Source organism: Malaya genurostris, chromosome 3 (assembly GCF_030247185.1).
Source record: "Malaya genurostris strain Urasoe2022 chromosome 3, Malgen_1.1, whole genome shotgun sequence".
Taxonomy (NCBI): Eukaryota; Metazoa; Arthropoda; class Insecta; order Diptera; family Culicidae; genus Malaya; species Malaya genurostris.
This window is the reverse complement of record NC_080572.1, coordinates 12,219,916-12,247,407: the sequence shown is the minus strand read 5'-3', so window position 1 is coordinate 12,247,407 and position 27,492 is coordinate 12,219,916. Positions and strand designations below refer to the sequence as shown.

Genomic DNA, 27,492 nt, shown 5'->3' with positions numbered 1-27,492 from the left:
ATGAAATAAGTGAATTTATGAAAAAATACATCGTATGTGATATATAGGCCCTTATTACTGGTGTCACTACACGGTGAAAACCAAGTGAAGTGATTGTGACCCTTATTATGGGTATCACTTCACGGTGAAAATCAAGTGAAGTGAATGTATGTCCTTATTACGGAAGTAGGTTCTGAGACAAAAATAATTACTTGGATGAACTTGATGTCATTATGAACATCACGCCACCAACATTTTGTTAAAAAAAATTAGTTTTTTCCACTACAGTGACCTTTTCACTATGCGTGATACTAGTAATAGGTAAAATCAAGTGAAGTGACATGTAAGTGAAGTGAATGTGAAAGTGGCAGTGAGAACGGTAATAAGGGCCATACTATATGATTGGACGCCTATATTACTCTGTGGCTCACTCGATTAACGAACCAAGCCGCAGTTGGTACTGATTTTTGTTGTATATTTCATTGAATTCCTAATCATATACTTTACAAATCAAACAATTTTACATACTCCTGGTTGTGTATTTACTTGAACTACGACGCCCCATTTATGTGTATCTTAGAAGATGTAAAATCACAAGATTTTTGCGAATGGTGTGATAGGAATGCTATTATATCTCTTCGCTTTGATAAGAAACACAGTGAAAAGAAGTCTGTTTCGAAACTGAAAATGTGGAAAATTAAGCTTGATTTAAGATGCTAAATGCATCTATCTAAAACTTAATCACTAATATTCAAAGTGATGAAAATCATTGAAAAATTTATGTTTATTTCAAAGCAATACAACATTGTTGGATGTAACTTGAAGCGTTCCAAATTATGATCTGATATGTTCAGCTTTTTGCGATAATTTCACAAACAAATTTACTACGTTCACACTATAGATTGAAAACAGGTTTTATTTTTATTTTGATAATATTTTTCTTGTCCTAGTTTGAACATTGTATTGAGATTAACCAATGGCACGAGGTAAGCATTACGATTCTATTCTTTCATTGAGGAATAACGAAGAATCCTTTCAATTAATTAACAATACGACAATAAAGAAGTGAGTAATTCATCAGGAAGACGAATAAGAAAACTCTCGTTTAAACGTTGTGCAACAATTTTCTTATTTCGGAACATATTTTCAATAGCATAAGTGCAACTTATCGAACATTATTGCATGTTCGACATGTTTCATCAGTGAAACCCGAATGTGAAACCACTCGAACTAACTTATTGGACAAACAAATTTGAAACCGATTTGGAACATAACTCATAAAGACTTTTCTATAAGTTTCACATGCAGTAATTCGAATTTCTTTAAAAAAGCAAAGATAAATTCCGAGAAAGTTTTTCAGTAATTACTAGTTTCACGTTCTTTATGAATACGTGTGAAAATATTTATCTAACGGATATAACATTTGTGAAACAATTTTTAACAAGTTTCATTTGCTAAACAAGCATTGAAATCACTTGATTTGAAGTTTTTCTCATGACTTGTACATGTCTTTGCTTCATCGTATTCCCCTTTTCGTCGTGCACATGCTCAGACGCTTGCTCTCCGTGACATGATTAGAAATTGTTAAAAAATATCTAAATATTTACGAAAATGCGGTTAATCAGTTTCAGTTTTGTTCACCTTGATTCATCATCAGATAGTAGTCCTGGCTGCTTCGTTGAATTTTTTCGAGCAACGTTTCCAATCGTGAACTGTGGCAACGGTACAACATCGTAATGGTCAGTTTACTAGCTTACGTGTATTCAAATTCACAAACAATGTCATAGATTTCCCTCCAACACTTTTAACCCACATCATCATCAAACTTGTCTGTCCACACTTTAATGAATGATTTATTCACCTTTTTACGAAAATCTCAATTTTAAATGTTTCACTGAACCATGCTTTACCGATGCACTTTTCCAGCTTCACTGCACAGGACACCATAAATAACGGACCCAAATGTGTACCATCGCACCCAAGGTATGACTGGTGAATGAGCTCTGTAGGGACGCCAGCGCCCAACTATATACACAAGAAAATAAACATAACACATAGCACCGAAACGACAGAATTCGCTCTCATCCACCATCCAAGTTGAACCTATATTTTAGTATTTTTTGTAGTGCGTTCTCTCACTCTCCGATTATCTCTTAGCCCAAGGCTCACACAAGTCGTCCATCCGTGTCATGGAATGCTATGATTTTGGTAACTTCGTTTATGCGAGCGCCCGTTGGGTATGTCGCTTCTATCTACCTTAGCAGCCCGGATACCACTATGCAGGCTTTGGCAAATAAACCCTGAGGAGAGTGCCGGGACAATGTCGGTATAAAATGTGGGATGCATTGGAACTTGCCTCACACTCTCATTTTTTGCCTGTTCTTCCTTTTTCGCTCTCATATCCATGCAATCTGCGTGTGACGACAACGATGTGGTTGGGGCATACAGATTTATGTGCTGTTTTCTCCTGACTTTTGTAGTCGATCCACACTTTCTTTCGCACCCGAAAAAGATGATAGCGCAGTGGTTTATTTACACATTTTTCGCTTCTGGAGCGGGGCGTCGTAATCCCATTGGGCGCAACCCAGTTGGACGACGAGGCCGATAGTGGCTGTATGCAATGGATAACTAGTGCTTTGATGATGATGATGAGGATGATAAAGATGATGATGTTGATATACCCTAAGTGTACCGTTGGGTTTTATGTAATGCAACAATAATGCTAGGAGTTGTCAAAACACAACAGAATAAGAACTCGTATTTAAAAGAAGTTGGATTTTGAACTTTTGCACAAGGAAAAACAATGACAATGATTTCTTTTTTATCAAAATTGAACCTCGTTCAATCTCTCGCGTGGGTCGTTAAACAGCGTCTCCGTGATAAACATCATTGAGCTGAGAAATAAGATTATTTGAAATATGTTTTCAAATTTGGGCTTGTTAACGATAACCTCATGAAATACGTTTTTTCGATTTGTTGAAAATAGCACTTGCTAAGACGTACACGGAGAAATAAAGGGTGAATTTTGCACGTAAAAGTTTTTCGTACTAATGAGTTGCTCAGAGGCACAAATACATATCCCATTTCAGATGTAATGACACGAAAGTCGATGCAATCTTTGATTGCTGCGGATCGCTTTCTATTTGGTTAGCAATTTAGTTTTTGTTTTCCCTTAATTTCCCCATGTCCAGTGGATTTCATATTTTTCCTATCAATCAATCAATCAATCAATAAAAATTTTTATAACCAAACCATAAGAGGGCTCAACTAACATCTAACGTACATCTTAACAATATGTGATTAAATTTTAGTCTGATAATTATTCTTTATTCTAATAATTATAACTTTTTATTTCGTTGAAATGATTTATGACACAAATTTCAGTAGATGCAAAAACATATAAATCAGCAAATTGTAGCTAAATTTGAAATAGGTTATGTTTTGTGTGTTGGTTGAAAATAACCTGTAAACTCATAAGCACTGTCAGATTCTAAGTATTTATGTTGTCATTCATAAGAAATTTGTTTATGTTTCAGGTTTTATCACTGAAAGTTTGTCCTATTGAGCTAATAATCATAAATGACGGTTTGTTTTAGTCTTGTTAAGACGTAGAGTCTTCTAGAGCTTGTTTTAAGTTTTTATCAGTATCCAACGAGTAAAACAGATTGAAAAATGGAAGGCTGACGAATACAACTATAAAAAGGAAAACTGCGAAAAAAAAACTGTTTCTGCGGTAACTTTTTCACGATTTTTCATTACACATTTGTATTAATCGTAAATACATTATTTTCACGTAGAAAATGTTCAATTTAAGTTAATCTTCGCTACCCATTTTTATCATGTTGCTAGTCAACTACGCTACCGCAAAAAAAATTATTACTTGAGTATCAAGTGTGATTTTGGAAGATCACCAAAGTGTGCTTAAACTATCTTTTCAGAACCGGTAATATCAGTAATAATTTGAATGTGATCATTTACACCTTTACAACTTCCAATCGAACGCAAGTATGTCTAAATCGGTAGAGCCAGTAATTACTTAGTTGCTTCAGAAGAAACCCAATGTAACTTAACTCCGAAAAAAAAACCATGCGAATAGAAATAAGTACAGTTTGTCGGTTACGCAATTTTTATCATTATAACTTATGATCCTGAAGTGACTACCATAATGTAACTAACCTAATAATAGGTTTGAAATGAGGTTAAGATTTTCGAAATTGACTTTGGCATCTCTGCGAAAATTAAGCGTATCTAAGAAAGCGCGGTTTGTCGGTTACGTCACTTATACGAGATTTGCGGATTCAAAGATAATCGTCATGAGCATCCCGAACTTGATCATTTCATCATCAGATCATTGATCTAATAGCAGCTTTTTAACGAGCTGAAGATTGCCGGAATCAGTTCAGCCGGCTCCGAGATACAATGAAGTGCGGTTTGTCGGTTACGTTCTTTATATCTCTGAAACTAGAACTATATGCCTCTTTTTCAGGTTTAAAATTCTTATATAAAACAAATCTAAAATATAAATTGACAATATTTAATTATTTTTCGTAGAAATCCGAAGAATTAATGCCAAATCCGTAGTTTCAGAGGTTCATCCGTAGATACGTAGAAAAGACTGAAATCTGTAGATCTACAGAAAAATCCGTAGGATTAGCGTCGCTTACTGGGAGCGTCTACCATTTACCTTTTTTCATTCGTCTACTTGATCCTCTTACCTCATACTATATTCTAATTGAGCCTAAAACTGTCGAAATCGGCTCAAGTAGCTCCGAGAGTATTGATCGGATAAAACAATTCCATTTGTCGGTTACGTCACGGATGCTAAACAACAAATCCTTCATACTCCCCTTTCAATGGTAGGTTTCTTCTCATATTGCTCTGATTCATGGCCAAAAAGACCAATTGAAAAATCCTTGACAATTTTCAGAACATTGAAAAAATTGTGCACTGTAAAAATTGGATTAATAAAGCTGATGAGATTCTTTTCAATGTATTTTTTTCATCCAACCTTATACCATGAAATAATGCTATGTAAAGAGCCTATGTTAACAAAAAAGTGAAAAATTGCCTACTATTTCAGGTAAACTTGTTTCTAGATAAACAATATTCTAACTCCAAAGCATTTGAAAATTTGTTTTTAAAAATTTTCAAAAATTCAGAAAAAATATTGTAAAAGTAAATAAATTCCGGGTTATTCTAACACATTTTTGTGTGACTTACAATTTTGGTTTGATTCAACAGATGTTTTTTTAAATAACAAACATTTGTTTCTAACAACCTTATTCTAGTTTAAAATAAACATATTTAGTTTAAATTTATGATATCTCGGTTTGAAACAACTATTTTCTTGGTTTGATAGGTTGATCATTATGTTGTTCCAAACAACCAGGATTTTTCTGCGTGTTTAATGAAATTGTGATATAATTTCTCCATTATTCAAAACATTGCCATTGACAAAACTTTATTAAAAATGTCGATTATGTATTTCAAATAAGTGAAACTACATCAACTATCTTGGAAGATTGTTTCGATTGCACATTTCGAATTGCATTCCGAGCCTGTCGTTGGAACGTTATCAGAGTTTCGTTGCACAGTAGAGGAATTAACCTGTCCATTATGTAGTATGTGGTGATATTGGAAAAATATGCTCATGCCGTTGCCTAGAGCTAAGAAAACTTTACTTGAATGACTGTTCTATTGTCACTCAGGCAAAACGAGAGACATGTTTCGGACCCACCAGCGTTTCAAGTAATGTTTTGATCAAGTGCATCCCAAAAATGGGGTTCGGTTGACTTGCTGAAATATTCAGGAAGCATATCCAAACAACGAAGTGTCAGCGCATTCTACTGGCACTAGGTACAACGGTGAGGCGAATGCAGCGAACACGAGATAAAATGCAAATTCGCATCACTGCATCCTTGAACAATAGCCATGCATTTGAGTAGTACATTATTCGTAGTGAGGGGGCTTTTTTCAATCGAGTCATGAACCGTTACTGGAATTTGACATCGAATGGATAATGGCGATCTGTATACCTTGGAAAAGTCACTTTTGAAACGAGAGCAACGTGAAATGCCCTGTATGTATCCAACCAGTCAGTGATTGTAAATTGGCATGGGAAGAACTTTTTTGGTTCCCAACAATTTATTCATTTCACATATCCAAATTTCAATTAAAAATAGCCGAACAGCGTAATGTACTTTGCATGTTTTTCAATTTCACACACAATTAGGACTTACTGCGCGCACGGTCAAAGGACGAGGAAGCTGTCTCCGGGGAATGGTGGGCAATCGACGATTTAGGGACTGAACTGACGCAAGAGAAACGTTTATTCGTTTGTTGGGTAGTAATTGTTGAAGGAAATCTAGCTCTGCTATCGGTTGGTTGAATCTATGCAAACTGTTGAAGGCACTTTATCGACTGAAGTACGCCACAGTTGTGATTTTAGATAGGTAGATCGAGTTTGCCTTCGCAGTTGGCCATCAGAATAGTGTTGGATTGGATAATTAAAAAAAAAACAAACTAAATATTTTAGTGTTGAATTTTTTTTAACGGGTTTGGAAAAGTTGACTAAATTAGTTCAAGTATTGAAATCAACTTCTCAAAAACTCTGTATCCGAAGCATTATAAATAAATAAATATTTGACAAATCCACCCTATTGGATCGGAATGTGCAAAACTTCTTGTCCAGAAATAGTCCCACTGAAAAACGGTAATCACCTAAATCTACTGCTTTTCTTCAAGCTGGCGAACTTCCGGTTTGAAACCGATAACTATCAACAGTGAAAAATCAATTAACCCGTGCAATAGACTGCATCTCAGGAGGTTTGACGTAAAAAGAGGGCGAAAACTTTGAAACCCTTCTCCGCGAGTCTGTCAAAAGGTTACGAAGGCGATATGTGTTAATTATGCAAACCCATCCAGATTTTACCGCAAAATGTCATTCGTCGAAAGAAACGATTTCTTTCCACGCTTCAACGTCGTGATTGGATTCCCTATGGGAAGCAGAAAAATGTGCATCGATGAAGGGGCAGCGGTACCGAACAAAACAGAAAGGTGCATCGTTTTATTTCCGATTCACGAAAACGGTATTGTGTCGGATGGAATAGCAGAAGTGGGGAGAGAGTATAGAATAAAGTGACTTCTCTACGCCCACCGGGGGTGGAGCTACGCTTATGTACAACCGCTAGGCGAGATTGCGTTGAATGAGAGAATAAACATTTGAAGCAACACGTGGTTGCCGGTGATCACAGCATGCTGAGAAAAAAATAACACCAATCAAGAGAGAAAGGGGTGTGCGAGTAAACCATCTCTGACTCTCTCGAATGTTTATTGTTGGTGCTTTATGTACCGGCTGGAAATGTGAGCCAAGAGGTGATCTTGCTGCATTGAAATCTCTTCATCCTTTTTTCTGTTCGTATTTCGGTTTCCTATTGCCTGTGTTTCCTTTCTATGTTGTAGTTTTTTTTGTTTGTTGAAAGTACCATTATAATATGTTGGAGTTCGCAAGCTAAAGGTGAAACAGGAATTTTATGGTTGAGGATCACGCAATTGTTCGGGTTTCTCTTTCCGTTTCACTCCCTTGTTAGATAGTCTGAGGGTAGATACACAGATAAAAATATTTTCTGAATTTACAGCTTTTTTCATGCACATATTTGAAGCAGACATTTAAACATAAACTTACTTTACAATTCTGTACGTTTCAATATAATTTAATCGCAAAAATAAGCGTTAATTGAAAGAGACAGTTCTTTTAATTGAAAATTCAATGCAATCCCATTTAGTTTTGCATCGATATTGGTTTTCAATCAAACTTTCGATTCAACTCATGTCCATTTCATGTTACTTTTGAATTACATATCGTGTAAATCTCATTATTTCTTTCAGTGTACATGTGCTTGGTCCGTGGATTAGGACATAGGCGGATCTACTTTAAAATGCTTCCCAAACATTTATTATATTGCTAATTTCTTATTATGAATGGCCCTATTGTGAACACACTGCATCCTTCCGAGAGGCTGTCGTGTTTCGTTTGTGTCTTCCGATGGCGGAAATTCAGCCCTATAAATTAAGGGGCTTAACAGAGGGGACCATTAAATAGTTTCTTTCCGACGTCGTTCTGCAAATGGTTTAGATTTAGTGCCGTAAAGGCAGCTATGTGCTGGGGCAACCTATAGAAACTGCTTGAAATAGACAAGGGTTTGGATTAATGGATAAATATCTCTAGATTAAAACCAGTTGGATTATAGTCCTTCTTATGAAATAAACACATTAGAAAACTGCTTCGTATTTGATAATAAACCATTCAGACATATTCAATAAATCAATCGGCTCCAAACTATTGAATCCTGTAATGAGTAATCGATGTTAGAAAACAAGTCATCAACGCAATTATTCACGTTGAGCAGTTTTGTTTTAAACAAAATCATTAATCACATTGAAAGTACCAAAATTCATCACAACACAAACTCATAGAGATGTCAACCAATCACTGTCACCTGGAATCTACCTGTTAGCCAGTAGTCATTACCTAAAGTTCCTGCTGTGTCAGATTGAAAACCCAAAATTCACCCAACAGGACCTGTCGTCAGTCAGTCACTTGTCTAGCCCGTCTCCCTGTAAGATCTCGATATAAACCTCCCACCAAGAATGGATGTCCGGGCAAGACCAATAATGACAGTTAATAGGTCAAACCGTCATCGGACAAACTGCCAAAATATTTCTGCTTCTACTCGACACGGATTCGGTCAACCTTCTTTTAGCTTTCAGACAGAAGGTAACAGAAATCACTATGCAGGCAATCCAAAGTGATTAATTATTGATCCCGGTAATGGTGATGGTTATACTAGCCTACAGAAACACTGTATCGCAGCTCCCGATACCACAGACGGAAAATACCACAAACCAACGTGACGAACGAAAAAGCTTCGAAATTGCCGTGGAATTGTTGTATGCAGAGAATCGGGGCGGACCACGATTTTCAAAAGTTTTTCGGGTTGACTGAAGCCAAATGAATATTTAATGCCATTCCGTCACCCTTTTTTAAACCAATGATAGGAATTTGAATGCATTCTCGGCGATCAGGAAAAAGTTATCTGCATTTCCAGGCAATCGTAGTAACAGCTGAAATTGATGTGGTCGGATGTATTATTTTATGTAAGAACAAATTACGGAAACCCCCTTTCAATGTATACTGTATAAATTAGAGAGCGAATAAAATCAACTAATGGATTAATTATCGCGGATCTTCGATGTTATGCGGTTTTTTACGCTAGTTTCACGTGAATTTTCAAAGGTGTCCAGTTTTCTTGTTTTGTCTTAGAAATTTTATATTAAGTCAACTCTCTGATTGCTTGAGATTACACCAGATCTCGACGTTTCATGCATTTCTAAGACATTTGGCATCCAAAAAAATTTCGATGTCGGAAATCTCAAAGTCCCAAAATTGATCTTTTTTAATTTTTTTTGAGATTACACGATTTCGGCGTACCATGCATTTCTGAGACACAAACCGGTACCCACGAGGTACCAAAACCTAAATGACTAAAATATTCTTCAGTTTTGCAATTTTTTTTTCTACGCGGATTTTCGAAGTTACGCGGAACTCGGTACAATCAATTGTTTTCAATAGTTCTTGTGCGATTTTTCGCATATTTTTTAAAATAATGAAAATTGAAAACATCTACATCTGTCAGAGCATTTCTTCATGAGTTGGTCCAGATTAGAGATTTTCGTGTTACAAAATTTTCCCATCAGGAAAAATAGACGGCAACATTAGAAAACGCGCTCAAATGAGCATTCGAAAATCAGAGATAATATATCATATTATCAAAGATTGAGCATTGATGATTCTAAGCAATACTTTCCAATTTACAATTTACGTCATTCATCATGCACCACAACTACTAGGTGTTCCAGAACAGTCCTGTTGATTTTTTTTTTCACAAAATTTCTTTTCTACTGATTCACTCGTCAACCATTTTCCAGCCAATATTCTAATATTCGACAGGCCTTACTTATGGCTCCACCCTTTACGATAAATTGATGAGACAGATAAGTCTTAGGTTCCATAACGTTTTAGAAAAGGAGGCCAAATCAAGATCGACTAGCTCCGATTTGAAATATTTTTGAAAAGAGCAAAAATATTTTTCCATGCAGTTTCTTCAATCCGTTGTAACTCGGATTTGACCTTTTCGTTTCAACAGACTTCGCTGCGTACTACAAGCCAATACTAGTAGCTTGTGAGACCAGCGCCTTATGCATTGAATTACCAACCCGGGCATACTCAAAGAAAATAAAAGTATAAACTATGAGCTAGTGTTCTAATAAAGCTGTTTAATATTAACATAGTATAGTAAGCATGTATTGACAGATAAATAGTATATCATACGCTAGGATATCATGGGTTGATGGAGTGTTATGATTTCCATTTTTAATATATTTTGCTAATGAAAAAAAAATTCAATGTCATCAACATGTCAAAACATATACACGAAATAAAAATAAAAATCGATATCTGTTTTGCAGAGCCTTCGTGAGTAGATGACCTTCTGGAACTATTTCGCACTGAATAATACATTATTTACCATCTATAAATTCAACTGTTTCAATTTGAATATATATTATTTTTCATGCTTTCATGCCTGTTTCTATAAACATCCGAATATTCTTCAAATTTCTTCGAGTTACTGTGTACTCGAAGTAATCATAAACATTAGATAATAAACCTTATTCTATTGCTTGTTCATCCATTAAATACTCAATATTTCCTATCATTCCACATCTTGAGATCTTCAAGATCTATGGAGTTGAAATTTGTTGAGTTGAGCTTCTATTTGTGCTTTTGAATATCCATCGTTCTCTGTAATGTTAACTTCTACGAGGGAAACTGTTTACAACCATACTCTATTTGAGTATTTCACTCTAGACAGTAAGATAGAATATATAGGGATAAATAATGATAAAAACAAAAAAATAAAAGTTATGAAATATATAAGCTTTTGAATAAAAAAATTGATGCATTTCACATAAAAAAAAGGAAAAATTCATTGCGAAGAAGAGTAAGTCTAATTAATTGTTTCTTGGATATCTGGTCAATCTTGGAAAAAAAATCCACTTTTCATCTGAGTTCCAACGTATATATTTTCGCAGCTTGAATACAAACAAGCAACAGAGTTTTTCTCTGAATAACAAAAAAAAATTCGGTCCTATTATAAAAATGTTACGCCTGTTCGTCCGACACAATAAATGCAAGAAATTTGTGTGCTGTTCTTCAAAGACAACAGCACTTGCGTTTGAAAGTGATAAAAAAGGCAAATTTTCGAGAACTTGTGGTTGAACGAAATGAAGTTTCTATAATTGAGTTCAATGCATAGAACGAAAAATATCTTCGAGAACCTTGTGTTAGATAAGACTGATTTTTTATTTTTATTTTCCTTGGGGAGCATTAGGATTTAAACAAAATTGTGAATATGATTCTTGAAATCATATTTTTTTTCGCTCTAATTATAGAGTTTTTAAACTTTTAGGTCATTCACCACTACGGAACAGAAAAACTTTCTGACCTTATGTGCGGGGTTGGGAATCGAACCGAGGCGGGCCGCGTGAAAGGTATCGACGTACCTATCGCGCTATATCCATCTAAATAAGATATTTTATTTGCTGATGTTTCATATAAGTTTCCAATATTTTTTCATCTTATGTGCGTTTCATTGTGTGATGTAGAATTGCAACTAAAACGATATTTTACATTTTGCTAAAATCATTAAATATCGAACTGTTCAAGTCACTGCCAGCAAATTATCCCACCGACGAATTTGCATTCAATCCAAAGTCAGTCAAAATCTGAGTTTCGCTATGCGGCCCGATAGATCTAGTGATGAAAAATAAATTAAGTTTCCTGTTCTTTTAACCTCTTAATCAACTAAATAAACAAACGTTCCAATATCCGGAAATGGACGTCAGTTCATTCACAACTTCACGCCTGCATCGTCACTTCATTGATGTTTTGTTGTAAGCAAGCCCAAACGAAAAACTAATCATCTCTCGGCTTAGCTGTGTAGTTCGAGTCCCTCTTGACTTTAACTAATCCTCTTTCACCTGAGCCCGATTTACAAAACCGCAGACGGAGCTCAGCTCAACGATGAAGTATTCGTTTATATTTTCCCCCAACTGCCTTCTGTCGTTTCTTTATCGCGAGCTTCGAGCATGAAGTGCACCGAACTCACTCAAAATCGAACACGATCGACAGGTATTCCATGCGTCCTCAACCGCGTGATCCGTCAGTGTGTTTTTTTTTCTTGTTTTCACAACGGAAACAGGTGATGGCGAATGGGATCAACAAGTTGGTCAATGAAACAAACAGAAAAATACAACACTGCACCGGATTAAGATATTTCGACGTAGAAGGTGCGAAGAGAATGAAGTGGGGGTCGGGGGAGAACAAAGCTGCTTTTGTACTCAAGGGGCACAGGTCGGTTTCGTAGAGGATTGGTTTGATTCTGAGATGTAAAATCAATTAGGCTCGGATATATTTTTGGCTGTGGGAGAAATGAGTTTTCGGTCAATATGCATCTACGGACCGACTGGCACAAAACTTGAGCTTGTAGATTTCCAATGAATTGCTAAGCAGCATTCTTCTCTTGAATTAATAAAACAAAAATATTTCATTCATAACAATATTGCCCTTTATCATATTTGAGCCGTTTTTCGATGTTTAAGAACACAAATGGGTTTGAAAATTCGTTGCGGGTTTATGAGCTTTTTCAATTTAAAATTTTCGAAACCTTGGGATTGGATTGGAGCTCGAACTCAAGGTACGTGCAAGGTGGTATTGTATGACCGTGCTTTGACGAAACACAAAAGCTGCACTTTGATCGATTACAAAACATACGTTAAACTCGATTTTAAGCAGATTCACATTCAAAAGTTTTACATTATGACTGGACGTGGGAATATTCCTGGAAGATTCAAATTCGTATTTGCCGGCAAGTTCGTAAATAAGGCCCAGCGATTTGCTGTTGTGGCCTGACATCGGAATTATTCGTCACATCCTCGATGATGATATCCCAAGTTTACATCGAAGAACGCCTGAAAAACATGTAACCTTTCATCAGTAAGTCATCTTTGGGCCTGATTTTGCCACCACTTTAAGGTGGCTCTGGAGTGGTAGGCTGCCAACAAGATCGATTTTGTTTCGTCCTCTGGATTACCCGGAATTTGTCCAGTCGAATAATACTGGGCAATTTTAAAGCGGAAACTTCGACAAAGTGGCGCAGCAGTCAAGGATATCTAGCATATGCGGGCAAGATAGAAGAAATGCGTTGATTTCGTGTTCATTTCATCCGTGCGGGTGCTGAAAGGCCAGATTACACCAAAGCTGAGCTGAGCTGGGCTGAAGTAGATCACCCGTAGTTGTACTTCGTGATTGACCGAATGAGTGGTAGTGTACAATGAACCAAGAAAATGAAGCTTGGGAGAAGCAAATCATTTTCACTGTACATACCCACTCACTCCTAACTTTTTATTAAATGATCAATAACGACGCTGGTTACGACCAAAGGCTGTGCTACTGAGGGAAAGGAAGCAATGTTAGTCCGATGCTCGTTGTTTCTAGAGACCGCTGGTACCACTGTATCTCCACGAGCATCACGGGATAGGAGATTTGTTAGTAGGGAGGGAAAGAGATCTAGAAATGTTTTGGTAAACAATATGATCTCAACAAAACCTGATTTTCGATACTTAGGAGAAATATAATAAGTAAGAAAAATATAAAAGAAACGATCTCACCAGTATCCCTTTTCTCCAGCTCGCTCTGCTGTCAGCAACGCGAGATGAAACACGACCACTGAAAGAATAAAATAAAAACACTCGCGCAGACCAACCCTAGTCCTTTAGTCTGAATGACTCGATCGACTTGTAAACTTTCACACATTCCATAGAAATCCAACAACTCCGACAATGACATGCAGACAGCGCTTCGGTCGGTTAACATCGTTGAATTTTGGGGCGACAAATTCACAGTATCCGCCGTTAAGCATCTTTAGTTTCGCGGATCAATAGTATTCAGTAAATAGCACTCTCACTACGAAACATACACTTGTTACACCTGTACCATCACTCAAAATAAATATTTCAACAAAATTTTTAACTATACGTATCAAACAACACATTGAAGTTATACTTTTTTGAGAGCAGCACCAGGACACCAGTGATGCCAACTCTCACTCTGAAAGGCCAGATTCCACAAAAGGCATGTAATGTCTAGATTTTACCTTGCTAACTTTCAGGGATTTCAGTTAAAATTAGCTTTGAAGTTTCCCTTCTGGTTTCTAACATGCAGCTGTTGGTTTCCCCAATGCCCCGCACTAGTGTTTGGAACCTGACCCCTGAATTATTTTTGTACTTTAGAGACGGTTGAATTACAGATTCACAACATTTTTCCAAGAGCACGATGGGATAGTTCCGGGTTTTACATGCAAATGAACAGTTTTTATGGCGTTTTTCTTCTGCTGTATTTCCTTCCATACTTGCCGCATAACTAAGCGATTCAATATTTATGAATAATATACTTCAAAGATGATTCTGTCTAGTGAATAAAAGTTACAGCCAGTTATAAGTGTTTAAATTATTTGGCGTTCATCTTTTAACAACTTCAGGTTTTGGTCAATTCAACTATAAAATCAATGAGGAGATTTTCATTTCGAAATTGAAATAAATTGACATTTTTACGCTCAGAGTAAATAAGGCCTTGCAATCACAGGATCTTGATTTTCCTTGATTCAGATCTCATGTTTTTGAGCAAATTAATGGGGAGGTTAAATCAAATGATCTGGGTGGCCAGTCAATTTCGCCGCGATATTTTTTTCCGATTTGCAAGTTGAGTTAACACAACGGAACGAATGTTTTCGATTTAAAGTGTCACTATTTTATTGCGTTTTTTCGATGTAAAGCGATCCATGGCAAAAATTGTACTGAATAATAAATGGCAGGAGGGGGCTGAGAAATTGCAAGCGTAACACCAAAACGACACCAGACATGGTCAAACTGCGATGATCCACTGGAATGATAATGGGACGCAAGAACCTTGGAATCTATGTTTCCTTGGAATCGGTTTGTAATTTAAATTTAATTTCAGTACAGCTAGTAATTCAATTAGCTACGAATACTCCACCGATTTAATTATCAGAGTAAGAGAGACAAATTTGGAAAATCCATCTTTTTAATTACGATGATGGGGCGCATGTTTCCAAAATCATATCTAGCAATGTCTGAAAACAATAGATTTCCTGTTTTGGAATGCGGAAAATGCTTTAATCAAATCTTTAGAGCCCTTAGATAAAAAGGCTAAAAAAAAAACTTTCCAATCGTCGAGGGGATGAGCCGACCCGCGACAAATTGAAGCAGGAAATTGATTTTCGCGACTTGAGACTGTAAGGCGTGAACTTCATAGCGGTATTTTGGTTGTACGTCATCGTCAGTTCATGTTTGTTTATCCAGGCATACGGGTCTGTGCCCGAGTAGTATAAGAGTTCTCCCGGTCTCGGTAGGCAACGATCGGTAATGAATAACAATTACTAGCTTAACACTAATCCATCGTCTTACGAGGCCTCGCGAATAGAACGTGACGGTGCTATGATCCGGCAACCTGAGATCCAGGCAGAAAACTTCACCGCAAACGCAGTAGTCGGTACCTTTCGTCTGCGAATAGCAGAGCACCTTTGTAGGTTTATGACACGAGCAACTGCCAGAGCAATGCTGTGGACGTGAGCCAGTGTGCCACGATTGCTGCCATAGTTACAATAACTAGTTCTTGCAATGCGCGTATACCCTCGAATGACCCTCCGTTTGCTATGTGCTCTGCGGAGCGATTTTCGCGCGGTCGCTCGGTAAACACAGATAGCACGCGTTACATAATGCCTTTGACTCGGCGCGCGCGAAAAAGTAAAGAGCATGAATGTTTATGGGTTTATGCTCGCGATGATACCATTGCATTGTGGCTGTTACTCCCGAACCCGTATGTCGGGTAATTGTTTTGCATTACAATCCGGTGCTATCATTACCATCTCCTTCTTTTGCCGGGACGAGTTTGCTTGCGATGACCCCCATGAACGGAACCGAGCTTGAAACAAGCGTGTCACTGTTTTGGGGTTAAAATGTTTATGAGTATGTGTTCTCTGTAAGACATAAAGCTCAAGTGTGATTCTATTGAATAAAGTCATAAAATCCGCTGTGCAAACCGACAAACGACGTCTATTATGATGGACCCTAGTTGTTAATGTTTTAGGTCCAGAAGCCTTATTCTGTTGTACGGAAGGGACAAAATGCCATATGCCGTACCCATACGAATGAGGATAGTGGCAACTATAAAAATCATTGCTGTCATCATCCTCTCGATCATAAGCCCACTCGTATCCAAGATGATGCTCCACGAACGGTGGAGAATGATACGCCAAAGATGGACACGTAACGAAAAGAGGGCTAAAAGAAACTAGTTTACTGGAATTAAATCAGGAAGACAACGGTTACTCCCGTTCGGAGAAATTGCCAAAAACATCCAAATCGCAATCAGAGTGATGGATCTGAAAGCTGGGATGGGGTATGTGGGATGTGTGCAATTGTTATTGTTTTAATACTGGTTTTATTATTAATAACTCGAGCATAATTTCGACATAATCGTAAGGTAAATGGTACCAGAAGACAGTATTGTGTACTTTTATGAACTCGTAAAAATGGTCTTCACTGGTTTCTTCGCGCAATGAAACAAGACATCTAAAAGGGGGGAATGCGAAAGCAGAACGACCCGAAGAATTGAGAGCATTGCACCGGTACACACGTCTTTGCATTTTTTGGACGCAACAATGACAAGATGTGAGCTTTATGATCTTTTCCTCTGTCTTTTGACTTGATTTCGACAGCGACGAGCGCGAGATACAACTCAGAAATGATTCCTATAGAGATGTTACAGTTTGCTGGGGCTTAATTTATGAGTGATTTGTAACATGGTCCATTCTCGTTTTGCTTGATTTATGAAATTTGTTTTATTTGTTTCTGACGAGCTCTTATGTCGTGCCGCCGGTCCGTAAGCCGTCAGTATATGGCAACAGTAAACCAAGGTGTGTGTATTACTAAGGTGACGGCCAGGCATGCATGTCAATGATCGACTTAGGGTTGCTCGAGGTGGTCGGCTCACATTCACATAAACGAATGGTTCTCCAGTGATTATTGGAACCCTAGCTACAGAATAACTCCTTCCTATGACAAATGGCAGGAGGGGGCTGAGAAATTGCAAGCGTAACACCAAAACGACACCAGACACGGTCAAACTGCGATGATCCACTGGAATGATAATGGGATGCAATTACCATGTGTTTGTTGCCGCCGTTTGCAACGTTTGGCACATGCAGAGATGCAGTCGGTTAGAGGAGTCCCACAGCACGTCAAAATGAAGCTGAGTGAGGGTAAATTATTGTGCGCGCGTAGAAATGTGTATCCACTGTGAGACTTGTCCCTGGGAAGCTCGACGGGTGAATCTAATGTCGTAACGTATCACTAATGCTCGTATGGTTGCTGCGTTAGATGCGGAGTCCAGTTTATCGAAGTAGGCTTAGTTCGAGACCAATACTTTTCTGACTTTTTTTAGCGGTTTTATTTTTTACATTGATTCTACCTTGATTACACTCAAATTCGAATTCGAGTTTAGTCTGGTTAAGGGACAGCCCTTTGGAGTTGTTCAAACTATTCCTTCGTCAACTGCATAACTAATGTGAAACCCATTGCTAATTTTTTTCTTACAATATTCAGATAGCATTGTTTCTCATATTTGTCTTATTTGTCTTTTTGTGAAAATAATTCTTAGAAAATTTTGAATGTCGCGAACAAGCATAAAATAAATTTTCAGAAGGTTCAACTGTTGACGTTTCTACTACATTAACGAGCCGCACAGAGAGTTAATCGGTTCAACAATAATTCTGGTCGTGTTAGGAGACTCTTTTTAAATAGTAGCATTTAGGTTGTGTGAAATGTAAAGTGAACTTATTGTAGTCTATGATTAGGGCTTGGAAAATAGGGATAATTATACATTGTTTATTAAGTTTTCCAATTGCACTGGATAATTTTCTGGCATTTAAAATTTAAATATGATTTCGGCCATATGGCAATATGCATTCACAAAGGTCGTTCTGCAGGTCCAATTTTCGACTACGTATTTCAGTAATGACACGTTGAATATTGGTTTCCAAAGCATTGATCTTTGCTGGTTTATTGACATAAACCAATGACTTCACGTATACCCACAAAAAATCGAGTGGCGTCAAATCACATTAACGCGGAGGTCAATTCCATTTCTCGAAATAATGTTGTCATTGAAATGTTCGTTCAATAAGTCGATTGCTTCGGCCGCTGTATGACAAGTGGCATCATCCTGTTGAAATCACATTTCGTCAATGTCCATATCTTGAAGATTTGGCAACAGAAATTCATTGATCATGGTTCTGTATAGATTTCCATTCACGGTAACGCGTCTTCCTTCTTTATTTTAAAGAAATAAGAAACCATGATTCCACCAGCCCATAGACGGCAACAAACAGTACATTTATCGGAATGCATCGGTCATCAGTCGGTGTTGAATAGTCGTTCGCACCGCACGCGAATAGATCTTGACTCCTGGAAATTTTTTCTTGCTACCTAGAGTTTCATTGATTCAAGCCTTTAGTCTTTTTTCAAGGCTACCTGAATCACTAACAGTCTTTTTGTAGACTAACAATTAGTCAGCCTTTCTCAAGGCTATACAAAGAGTGATATTCTAATATAATCAGTCTTTTTCAAGACTAAGAAGTTAATCAGCCTTTTTTAAGGCTAGCCATTCAAAGAATTATTCTTCGAACTAATCAGTCTTTATTAAGACTACCACAAAACAGTCTTTATCAAGACTTATCCAAACTAGGAGTCCAATCGAATACTAATGCAGCCTAGTTAATTTACATTTCTCAAAAATGCCTGCGTCCAACAGGAAAAGCAACAAGCCTAAGGCTAAAAATAATTCAATACGGAATAAATCACAATCCGTTATTCAACATTTTTCTAATAACATTGACGATCTTATAGAATCTGAATGTAAAAATAAAAGACAACGGGCAGACTCCCCTTCCGTTGATTCTATGCCGTCTAACAATATTTACGATATTCTTCCTGAATCTGATTGTAGTGACATAGAAGAAAATTCCTCGAAAATTCCCAAAATGGACGCTTGTCGTTCTGAGAAGAAACAACAATCTATGCCTCCAGTGACGGTGATGATTTCCGACTTCAAAGCATTCCGTTCTGAGCTTTCTACTTTTCTCGCTCCTAGACTGTCTTGAAAGGCTTATCAAATGATCAAAGTACTGATGAAATTAAAAATGAACTAAATGAATTGCTTGGTTTTGCCCCTTCCCAAGTAATACTTATGAAAACAAGAGCGAATGGTACTTCTAAACCATGCTCTGGAATCTCCCATGAACTTTACCTAATACACTTCAATCGAATGATGTAAACAATTTGAAAACTTCAGAAAAAGCACATTTCATTTTCCACATTAAAATTCATCGGGAACATTATAAACGGCATAATGGTATAGCTAACTTAACGCAATGTCGTCGTTGTTAAGGCCTAGGTCATGGTACTAAAAACTGTCATATGGATATACGGTGTTTGAATTGTGGTAAATCGCATTCGAAAGACGTCTGTCCAATGAATGAAACCACTGATAAATTTTCATGTTCTAATTGTGATGGAAATCATAAATCCAATTATTCAAAATGTCAGGTAAAAATTTTTAAACGCTCGTTCGCTTAGACAACAAGTCAAATCAACGACCTTAAATTTACACAACATACCTGAAAACCAAAATACAAATGCCACGCCTAAGGCACTTATTTCTCGAATGTAAAACAAAAAAAAAACAGGTACGCCTTCCAATTCGTCTTCTAACGAAAATAATTTATTGACAGCTAGATCGACCTCGTCATCATCTTCTTCCAATGACAGTTACGCTTTGGTAGCAGGTAGACAACTCCAAAGTAGCACACGTTATTACACTTCAATGACAGTAACTTACATGAAACAAATACATGGGACAAGTAGAAGACTTTGCAACGGGTTGCGAAACAACTTCTCGGTAACGAATATTTGATTTGATTCAGCGCGCACATCAGTCACAATCAAACAGAAAATACAAGCTCATGTAAAGTTACAATTTGTTGATGTTTTTCCCATTCAACATTTACGACCAAAATTGGCATCCGATAATCAGAGTTAAAATATAGAATTCAATCCTTTTTAAACTCACTATATCTACTCAAAATCTAAGTGCTATTCGATATTTATGGTGAAGTTGATAATTGTACTTATTGAAAACGTGCGCGACTTCGATATTTTGGGTTTCGGAACATCGACATTCAAATTCTGGGCTATCCACTGGAGTTGCTCTTCTAGACATAGAAAAAGTATTCTACAGTGTTTGGCCTAAAGGTTTAATAGCAAAAATGTCTGATTTCCAGTTTCCTATTTATTTCATCAAAATAATTCAAAACTATTTAACTGATCGTATTCTTCAGGTTAGCTATCAGAAATGTAAATACGAATTGCTACCCGTACGAGCCGGTGTTCCGCAGGGTTCGAGCGTAGCTCCAATCTTGTATAATATTTTCACTTCTGATCTTCCAAATCTACCTGTTGGTTGTCAGAAATCGCTATTCTGTGACGACACAATTTGCTCAAGTTGTTGTTCCACCAGGAAGAAAACGATTCAAAGGATTCAGAATAAAATTCTGAAAATGATTTTGAAGCGTCCTCCCTGGGTTAGTACAAATGAGTTATACAGACTCACAAATGTAGAACCATTAGATGTAATGTCACATAATATTATAGGCAAATTCCAACAAAAATCGATGCAATCTTCAATTAAATCGATTCGCTCTCTGTATTAGTTAGTAAGTTAGTATATAAGTTCCTTTTCCCCATTACACAATACAAGTAGGTTTAGAATTTTCCCTACACAAAAATCACAGAGTTGCGGAAATGAGGTCTTCATGGTAATAACCTAATCCTCTATATAAGGGCTGTATAGTCATCACTTGTGGCTGAACACCCAATTTAAATCTTAATAATTTAATTCTAAAATTTATATTCCAATAAAAAGTTATTTAAAAAACAAAAGAATGCATCGGTCATTTTTGAACAGCGTGTGGATGACCTTTGCTCAAAATACGGCAATTTTGCTTGTTGACGTATCCATTCAACCAATTTGCTTCTCATCACTGAAGAGAATGTTGCACTATAAACAGCTATAATCTGATTTTGAAAATAAATTTCCAAGATTTGGAAGCGTAGTTTGGAGTTAAGCTATTCATGATGAATTGCCAACCAAACGATGATGACTTGCCAAGGAGAAACGTCACTTTACATTATCGAACAACTGTCAGACAATAGAGTAATCCCTATTGAAAAAAAATATAATCTCTTCATACATAGACAAATTACAGCTTTGCGCCCAATGTAATTTTGAGCCATGGAATTGAACTAAATGGTCTAATTACCAAATTCAACCTTACTTTTAGAATAAATATCTAAATAGAGAATTATTCTTATACACTTAGACCGATATATTGGAGCATCAAAACTAACATTTACTGACATTTTACATTTAATTTAATTCTAGATTCATGCATGCATTAAAGTCATCATTCATTCATGTTTGAATCAGGTTTAAAGCATTCCTGAAATATTCAGTCATTTAATAAACTACGTCTCTCGTAATTGTCACATTTTTTGGTCTGTCAGCTCTTCATCAAAACATTGAATGGAGATTAGGCATGGTTTCGCATGAAGAGAATGTTATCAACTGAATGTAATTTACGTTCTACAGCAAATAAGTTGTGCAATTGTTTTTTTTTGTTCAACAATATATTTAATAACTTATAAAAAATTCACAAAAAATGACAATGTATGTATGTATGTATGTATGTATGTGTGAAGCCACCATCAGTTCAAGGCATTACCAGTGGATGCAGGTAGACTTACAGTAGATCCGAATTTGATTATCAGATAACTTTCATATTACTGCTGTTAAGAAGGCCAAAATGGGCGCCTTCCAGCAATAACATCCGGCCATATAATAAAAGAATTCGCTGTACCAGCTTAAACCTGCCTGATGGTTTGTTTGTTAGAAGGGTGCGTCTTACTCATTTCAGACCTTCTGGGGAAAACACACAGCTTTCCCCTGTGAATCGGGTTGACATTTCACTCCTTCATCCAGTCATTCACTTGTAAGATACCCTGATGCACTCCCATCCCTCTTCCCTTACAATGTACTTGAGCATAGTATTATATATAATGTAACATAATACACTTTAATATAATTTCCGGCAGTATAATACAATAAAATACAATATAGTATAAAACGGTGCAAAATCGTATGGTACAGTGTATTATAGTCTACTATAATATTTAATGATGAATATAATAGTATCATAATGTTATGTGACATAATATAGTAAAATATACCATAATATATTATAATATAGTTTGTTCACTATACGACACTGAATATAATAAAATATTATTATGCATAAAATATAAAAATGTAATACATCACAATGCAATATAATACACTTTTAATTGTGTATTAAAAAAATACCTTACAATACTATATAAAACAATACCAAACATTGTCCCATAATGTAGTATAATATAGTACAATGTAATATAATATAATACCACAAAATATGACGTAATATAATATGATACAATTTAATAATATATGTGTAAAGTGAAATGTTTAGTATGGAAATGTAAATTTAGCTGATAATGATAAAGATTATAATAATGGTAACAATAGTAATAATAATAATAATAATCATAAAAATAATAATAATAATAATAATAATAATAATAATAATAATAATAATAATAGTAATAATAATAATAATACTTAAATACTACAAAATAATATAATATAACATAATATAGTATAATATATTTTAATTTAATATAATATAATACAATGTCATACAATATAATATATTATAAATCAATATATAAAATAACAGTTAATGTAGAGTGTCAGTTATGCTCTTCTATCTTCGCAATACTGCAGGAAGTAAAATATTTCTCTTCTAATAACAATAATAATATCCACAGCTATAAAAATAATATATGTTATTATTATTGATGACAAATTAATAATACTAACAATATATATAATAATGAAAATAATAATAAAAAACAACATAATATAGTACAATGAATTATATAATAAATAATAGAATGAATAAAATGATATGTTGCGATATGCTATGATATTATATTACTTCAATTTATATGTCATTTCTCATCCTCTCATTCTGCCATCAACGCATTCCATCGACCAATTGTCACCACAGATATACGTGTAGGCATAAAACAGGAACCAGTGAGGACCAAGCTCACCTTGTGACGACCTTGATATTTAGTTAAAATTTACTTTAAAAATGATAACTTATAAGGAAAACAAATTTATATTTTGCGCAGAGGAACGTAGTACTACTCATAATAAACCCTATAATATAATATAATATAATATAATATAATATAATATAATATAATATAATATAATATAATATAATATAATACAACATAATGCAAAACAATATAACATAATATAATAGAATACAATATAATATAATATATATAATATAATACCATATAATATGATATAATGCAATGCAGTATAATACCATACAACATAGTATATAATAACATAAAATAGTGTAAGACGATAATATGTGAAATAATATGCTATGATACAATATAACAGTTAATGTCGCAGTGTAAGTTACGCTCTTCTAATAATAATAATAATAATAATAATAATAATAATAATAATAATAGTAATAATAATAATAATAATAATAATAATAATAATAATAATAATAATAATAATAATAATACATGATGTAATAAACAACAGAATTATATGTTGTAATATACTATGATAAACACTGCACTTTAGGATGGGCTTCAACCTACATGCCATTTCGCACCCTTTCATTCTGCTACTAACGCAGAAGGCGATAGCACCCAGTCGACGCCGTTCTATTGACCAAATGTCATCATAGACGCTCGGGGAGGCATGAGATAGGGACTTGTGAGGACTTAGTTATCTCACCATTTGACGACCAATTCACAAAAAATGACAATGTGTCCATAAAATACCATTTTTTTCTTTACAATTCTGAAGGAAGTTACTTTCAAAGTGAATCAAATCATATTTGTTTTACCTTTTTTATAGATATAAAAACCTGTTTTAATCCACCTAGTAGTGCTATAATGCATCTCTCATATAACTTATGTTTTCATCAATTACTAAGGGATTCTTCGAAAAACTATTCTTTGATTATTGAATAGGAACAAAAATACATTAGCATAACCTTTTCATTTTAACTTAAGTTAATAGAAATTCTCCATTTTTTGCATTTTTGCTCTAAATGACGGTCTAAAATTTTAAACACATCTCACTCTGTTATTCTGAAAACGGAAGTTAGATTCGACTCCTGCGCACTCCACAAGTGTCACGGTTCAGTATGTTTCGGTTTCAAGATGCTCGGATGCATCACAAAACTCACAGTTTTCTCGAGTAAACGTTTAAACAATATCCGACACCGAAGTCCCGGGAAGTATTGATTCACTGTTCTTATTAGTTGGAACTGAAGGAAAATTTTAAACATTATAAATTGAGCTGTTTAACTTTGCACTTAGCAGTTCAATTTAAACTGCTCTACACTGACGAGTCGAAGACGAAACGTAAAGAATAGTGAAAACGTTTATGTGCTCATAGCACAAAAACGGCTTTTAGCAAAAAACCTTGAAATATTTAGGAATATACTTATATTAAACCTTCGTCTGGCAGACACCTTCGGTCTGACTGATGGTCCTGGCCAGACCTCTATACGTTTACGTGTATTTCTATGCACTTTAGTGTAAATTAGAGGTGTATTTAGGTTCAATTCTTACAAATCTTGTATGTATATCAGACAGACAGTCAATAAAATTTTAGGAAGCTGCATGGAATTTAAAGTCGATAGATAAATTCAAAATAGGTTGCATTAAGGGTTAAAAAACGGAGAAGGTCTGGCTTTACCCATCTGTCAGATGGAGTGTTAATGAAAAATTCATTAACAATATGCCCAAAAATTCTTTGACATACATTGCCGTTTTTCCTAACCACAATCTGTCTGGGGCAAATTTTTCCAGAAATGTCAAAGAAACCAGTAATTTCAGTAATTAGTAATCATACTAAATGCTTGTATAAATTATCAAAATTAATTTTATAACTAACAACACAGACGAATATTCATGCTAAACACATGCTGATTAATAAAAAAAAGGTTTCATCTCACTGATAGGTGGATTAAACACGTTTTTCAAGTTCAATTTATACAGAATATAAAACCATTCGTTCGAGCTTCCTTTTAACTAAATGCAATGTTTTTCACTTCATGTTTTTGGCATTTTCTATACCACAAAACAACAGTTTATCTTAAACTGCATCTCGCTGATAATTGTCTTTCACATCTCCTTGAGGATATACTTGTTCATAGGCAAATATTTTTCTATTGAGCGGAGCTTCGTGTGTTGGGAGGGTTCATGTCTCTGGGCACCAATGGAATGTTGTTCGCGAAACGCCGTAATGGCAAGATGTCAATTCCAATCAAAACAGAACAGAGCAATTGCGTCTTAAATATTTTGTTCGATTCTTATTAGTTTGATTCACGGTTGTAGACAATATTCTCGGGTGCAAAGGTTAGCGTTTCCTTATATTCGTGAACATTTTTTTAGTGTTCATCAAATTTGGGAAAAAAAATTTGGTACTCTAGACGAAGAAATCCTTATCCATAGTTACATTTTCTTTAGCGACTAATAAATTTGGTGGTCGAAAGCAACACAAGGAAGTCATTTCGGCAGTAACTCGCCAAGATGCGCTATATCAGATGTAGCGACAGAAATTCTACATCATCAAATCCAGTTTGGTAAAGACAATAGGTTCAATATCAGTGTTGTTATTTATTATACCGTATTTAATACATTGAGTAACAAACTTGACTGACTTTTTCACTGAACTGATTTAATTTTATTTCATATCGTGTATTTTTAGACATATTTGAATATTCAGACATCGCATGTGCAGATGTTTCGCAATACAAAAACAAAAAACAATAATACAGTCAAAAATTTCACGATATTTTCCGATAGGGTAGAACCGGGACAGGTTACTCGTCTGAAGATACGGGCCACTCTCTCCCATTGCTAAGGAGTGCATCGAAAAGTAGTTAGCAACATTGATTATTGAATAAAAAAGCGAAAAAAAAAACATATTTTGACATCAGTTTTCGATATATTGTAGAAAAATTACATTTTTATGACTTTTACTGATTATATTGAAGAAAATCCTAGTTTCTGTAAAACGCTCGCACTTTGGACTTGACATTCTTCATTAAATTCTGCACAGTTACTTTTGTGACTTTCCTGGTCCAGTTTTTTTGAACTCCTGCATGTTTTGGGACACTGTACCTTCCTTCCGAAAGTGCCGCTTGACAATTGCCCAATACTTTTCAATTGGTCGAAGATCCGGGCAGTTCGATGGGTTGATGTCCTTTTCCACGAATTGTACATTATTTCTTGACAACCACTGTAGAACGGAGTTGGCGTAGTGGACTGAAGCCAAATCCGGCCTTAGGAGGAGGAGCCTTATGCATTCTGTACAGTGGCAGCATTCTCTTCTTCAAACATTCTTCCTCGTACACCTTGGCGTTAATTGTGCCCTTCGTGAAGAAAATCGACGACCGCAAACCACAGGTACAAATTGCTTGCCAGATACCTTCTGCCCAAACTTTTCCATCGCCACCGTGGTGTCAGCGTCGTCCAGGTCCTGGTACACCGATTTCGTATAATATTGCGGTCCGGGCAGCGCTCGAGAGTCTTCCTTGGCGTAGGTTTCGTCGTCGATCAGGATGCATCCGTCTTCATTTTGTAGAAAATGGATTTTTCCCGATGTACTCAACCACTTTTAAGTCCCGGCCGGGCTGGCTGGGACCCGTTTTCCTACCGGATCGGGGCAAATCCTTTATGGAAAGGGTCTCACCGAACTTCTCGATAATATTTTTGACACTGGTGTGGTGCACCTTCACCCGTTTTGCAATTTCGTTGTACGTGACACCACTTTCTGAGCACCAAGTGTGCAAAATTTTCTTTCGCGTTTCCGGATCAATTCGACTCATAATTGAAACGATAAACCGTACCGAAACCAATCGATTGCGCAGCTGTTATTGACATGTAAACAAACATGTCACCGCAAAACACGCTGCAAAAAATTAAGCCATTTCAGAGTAATAACTGTTTGAATGTTGCTAACTACTTATCGATATACTCCTTATGTGCATTGTATAAATGCGCCGGTTGTTAGTATGCTTGTGAGTACAGAATATTAAACCAAATATT

The 27,492-nt window shown here is 35.8% G+C and overlaps 1 protein-coding gene across 2 annotated transcripts in view; it reads right to left on the bottom strand.

Annotated features, from left to right (window-relative positions):
- Positions 1–27,492, bottom strand: part of LOC131435553 (zinc finger protein 423 homolog) — a 170,922-nt gene that overhangs the window by 40,577 nt on the left and 102,853 nt on the right. The window contains exon 1 of one of the 2 annotated variants that reach the window (XM_058603567.1): positions 1,621–2,230. The exons of the other annotated variant lie outside the window; for it this stretch is intronic. Within the exon in view, the coding sequence (XP_058459550.1) occupies positions 1,621–1,711 (91 nt within the window). The 5' untranslated portion in view covers positions 1,712–2,230. Of the gene's footprint in view, positions 1–1,620; positions 2,231–27,492 lie in introns of those variants that run through there. 2 annotated transcript variants of the gene reach the window in all.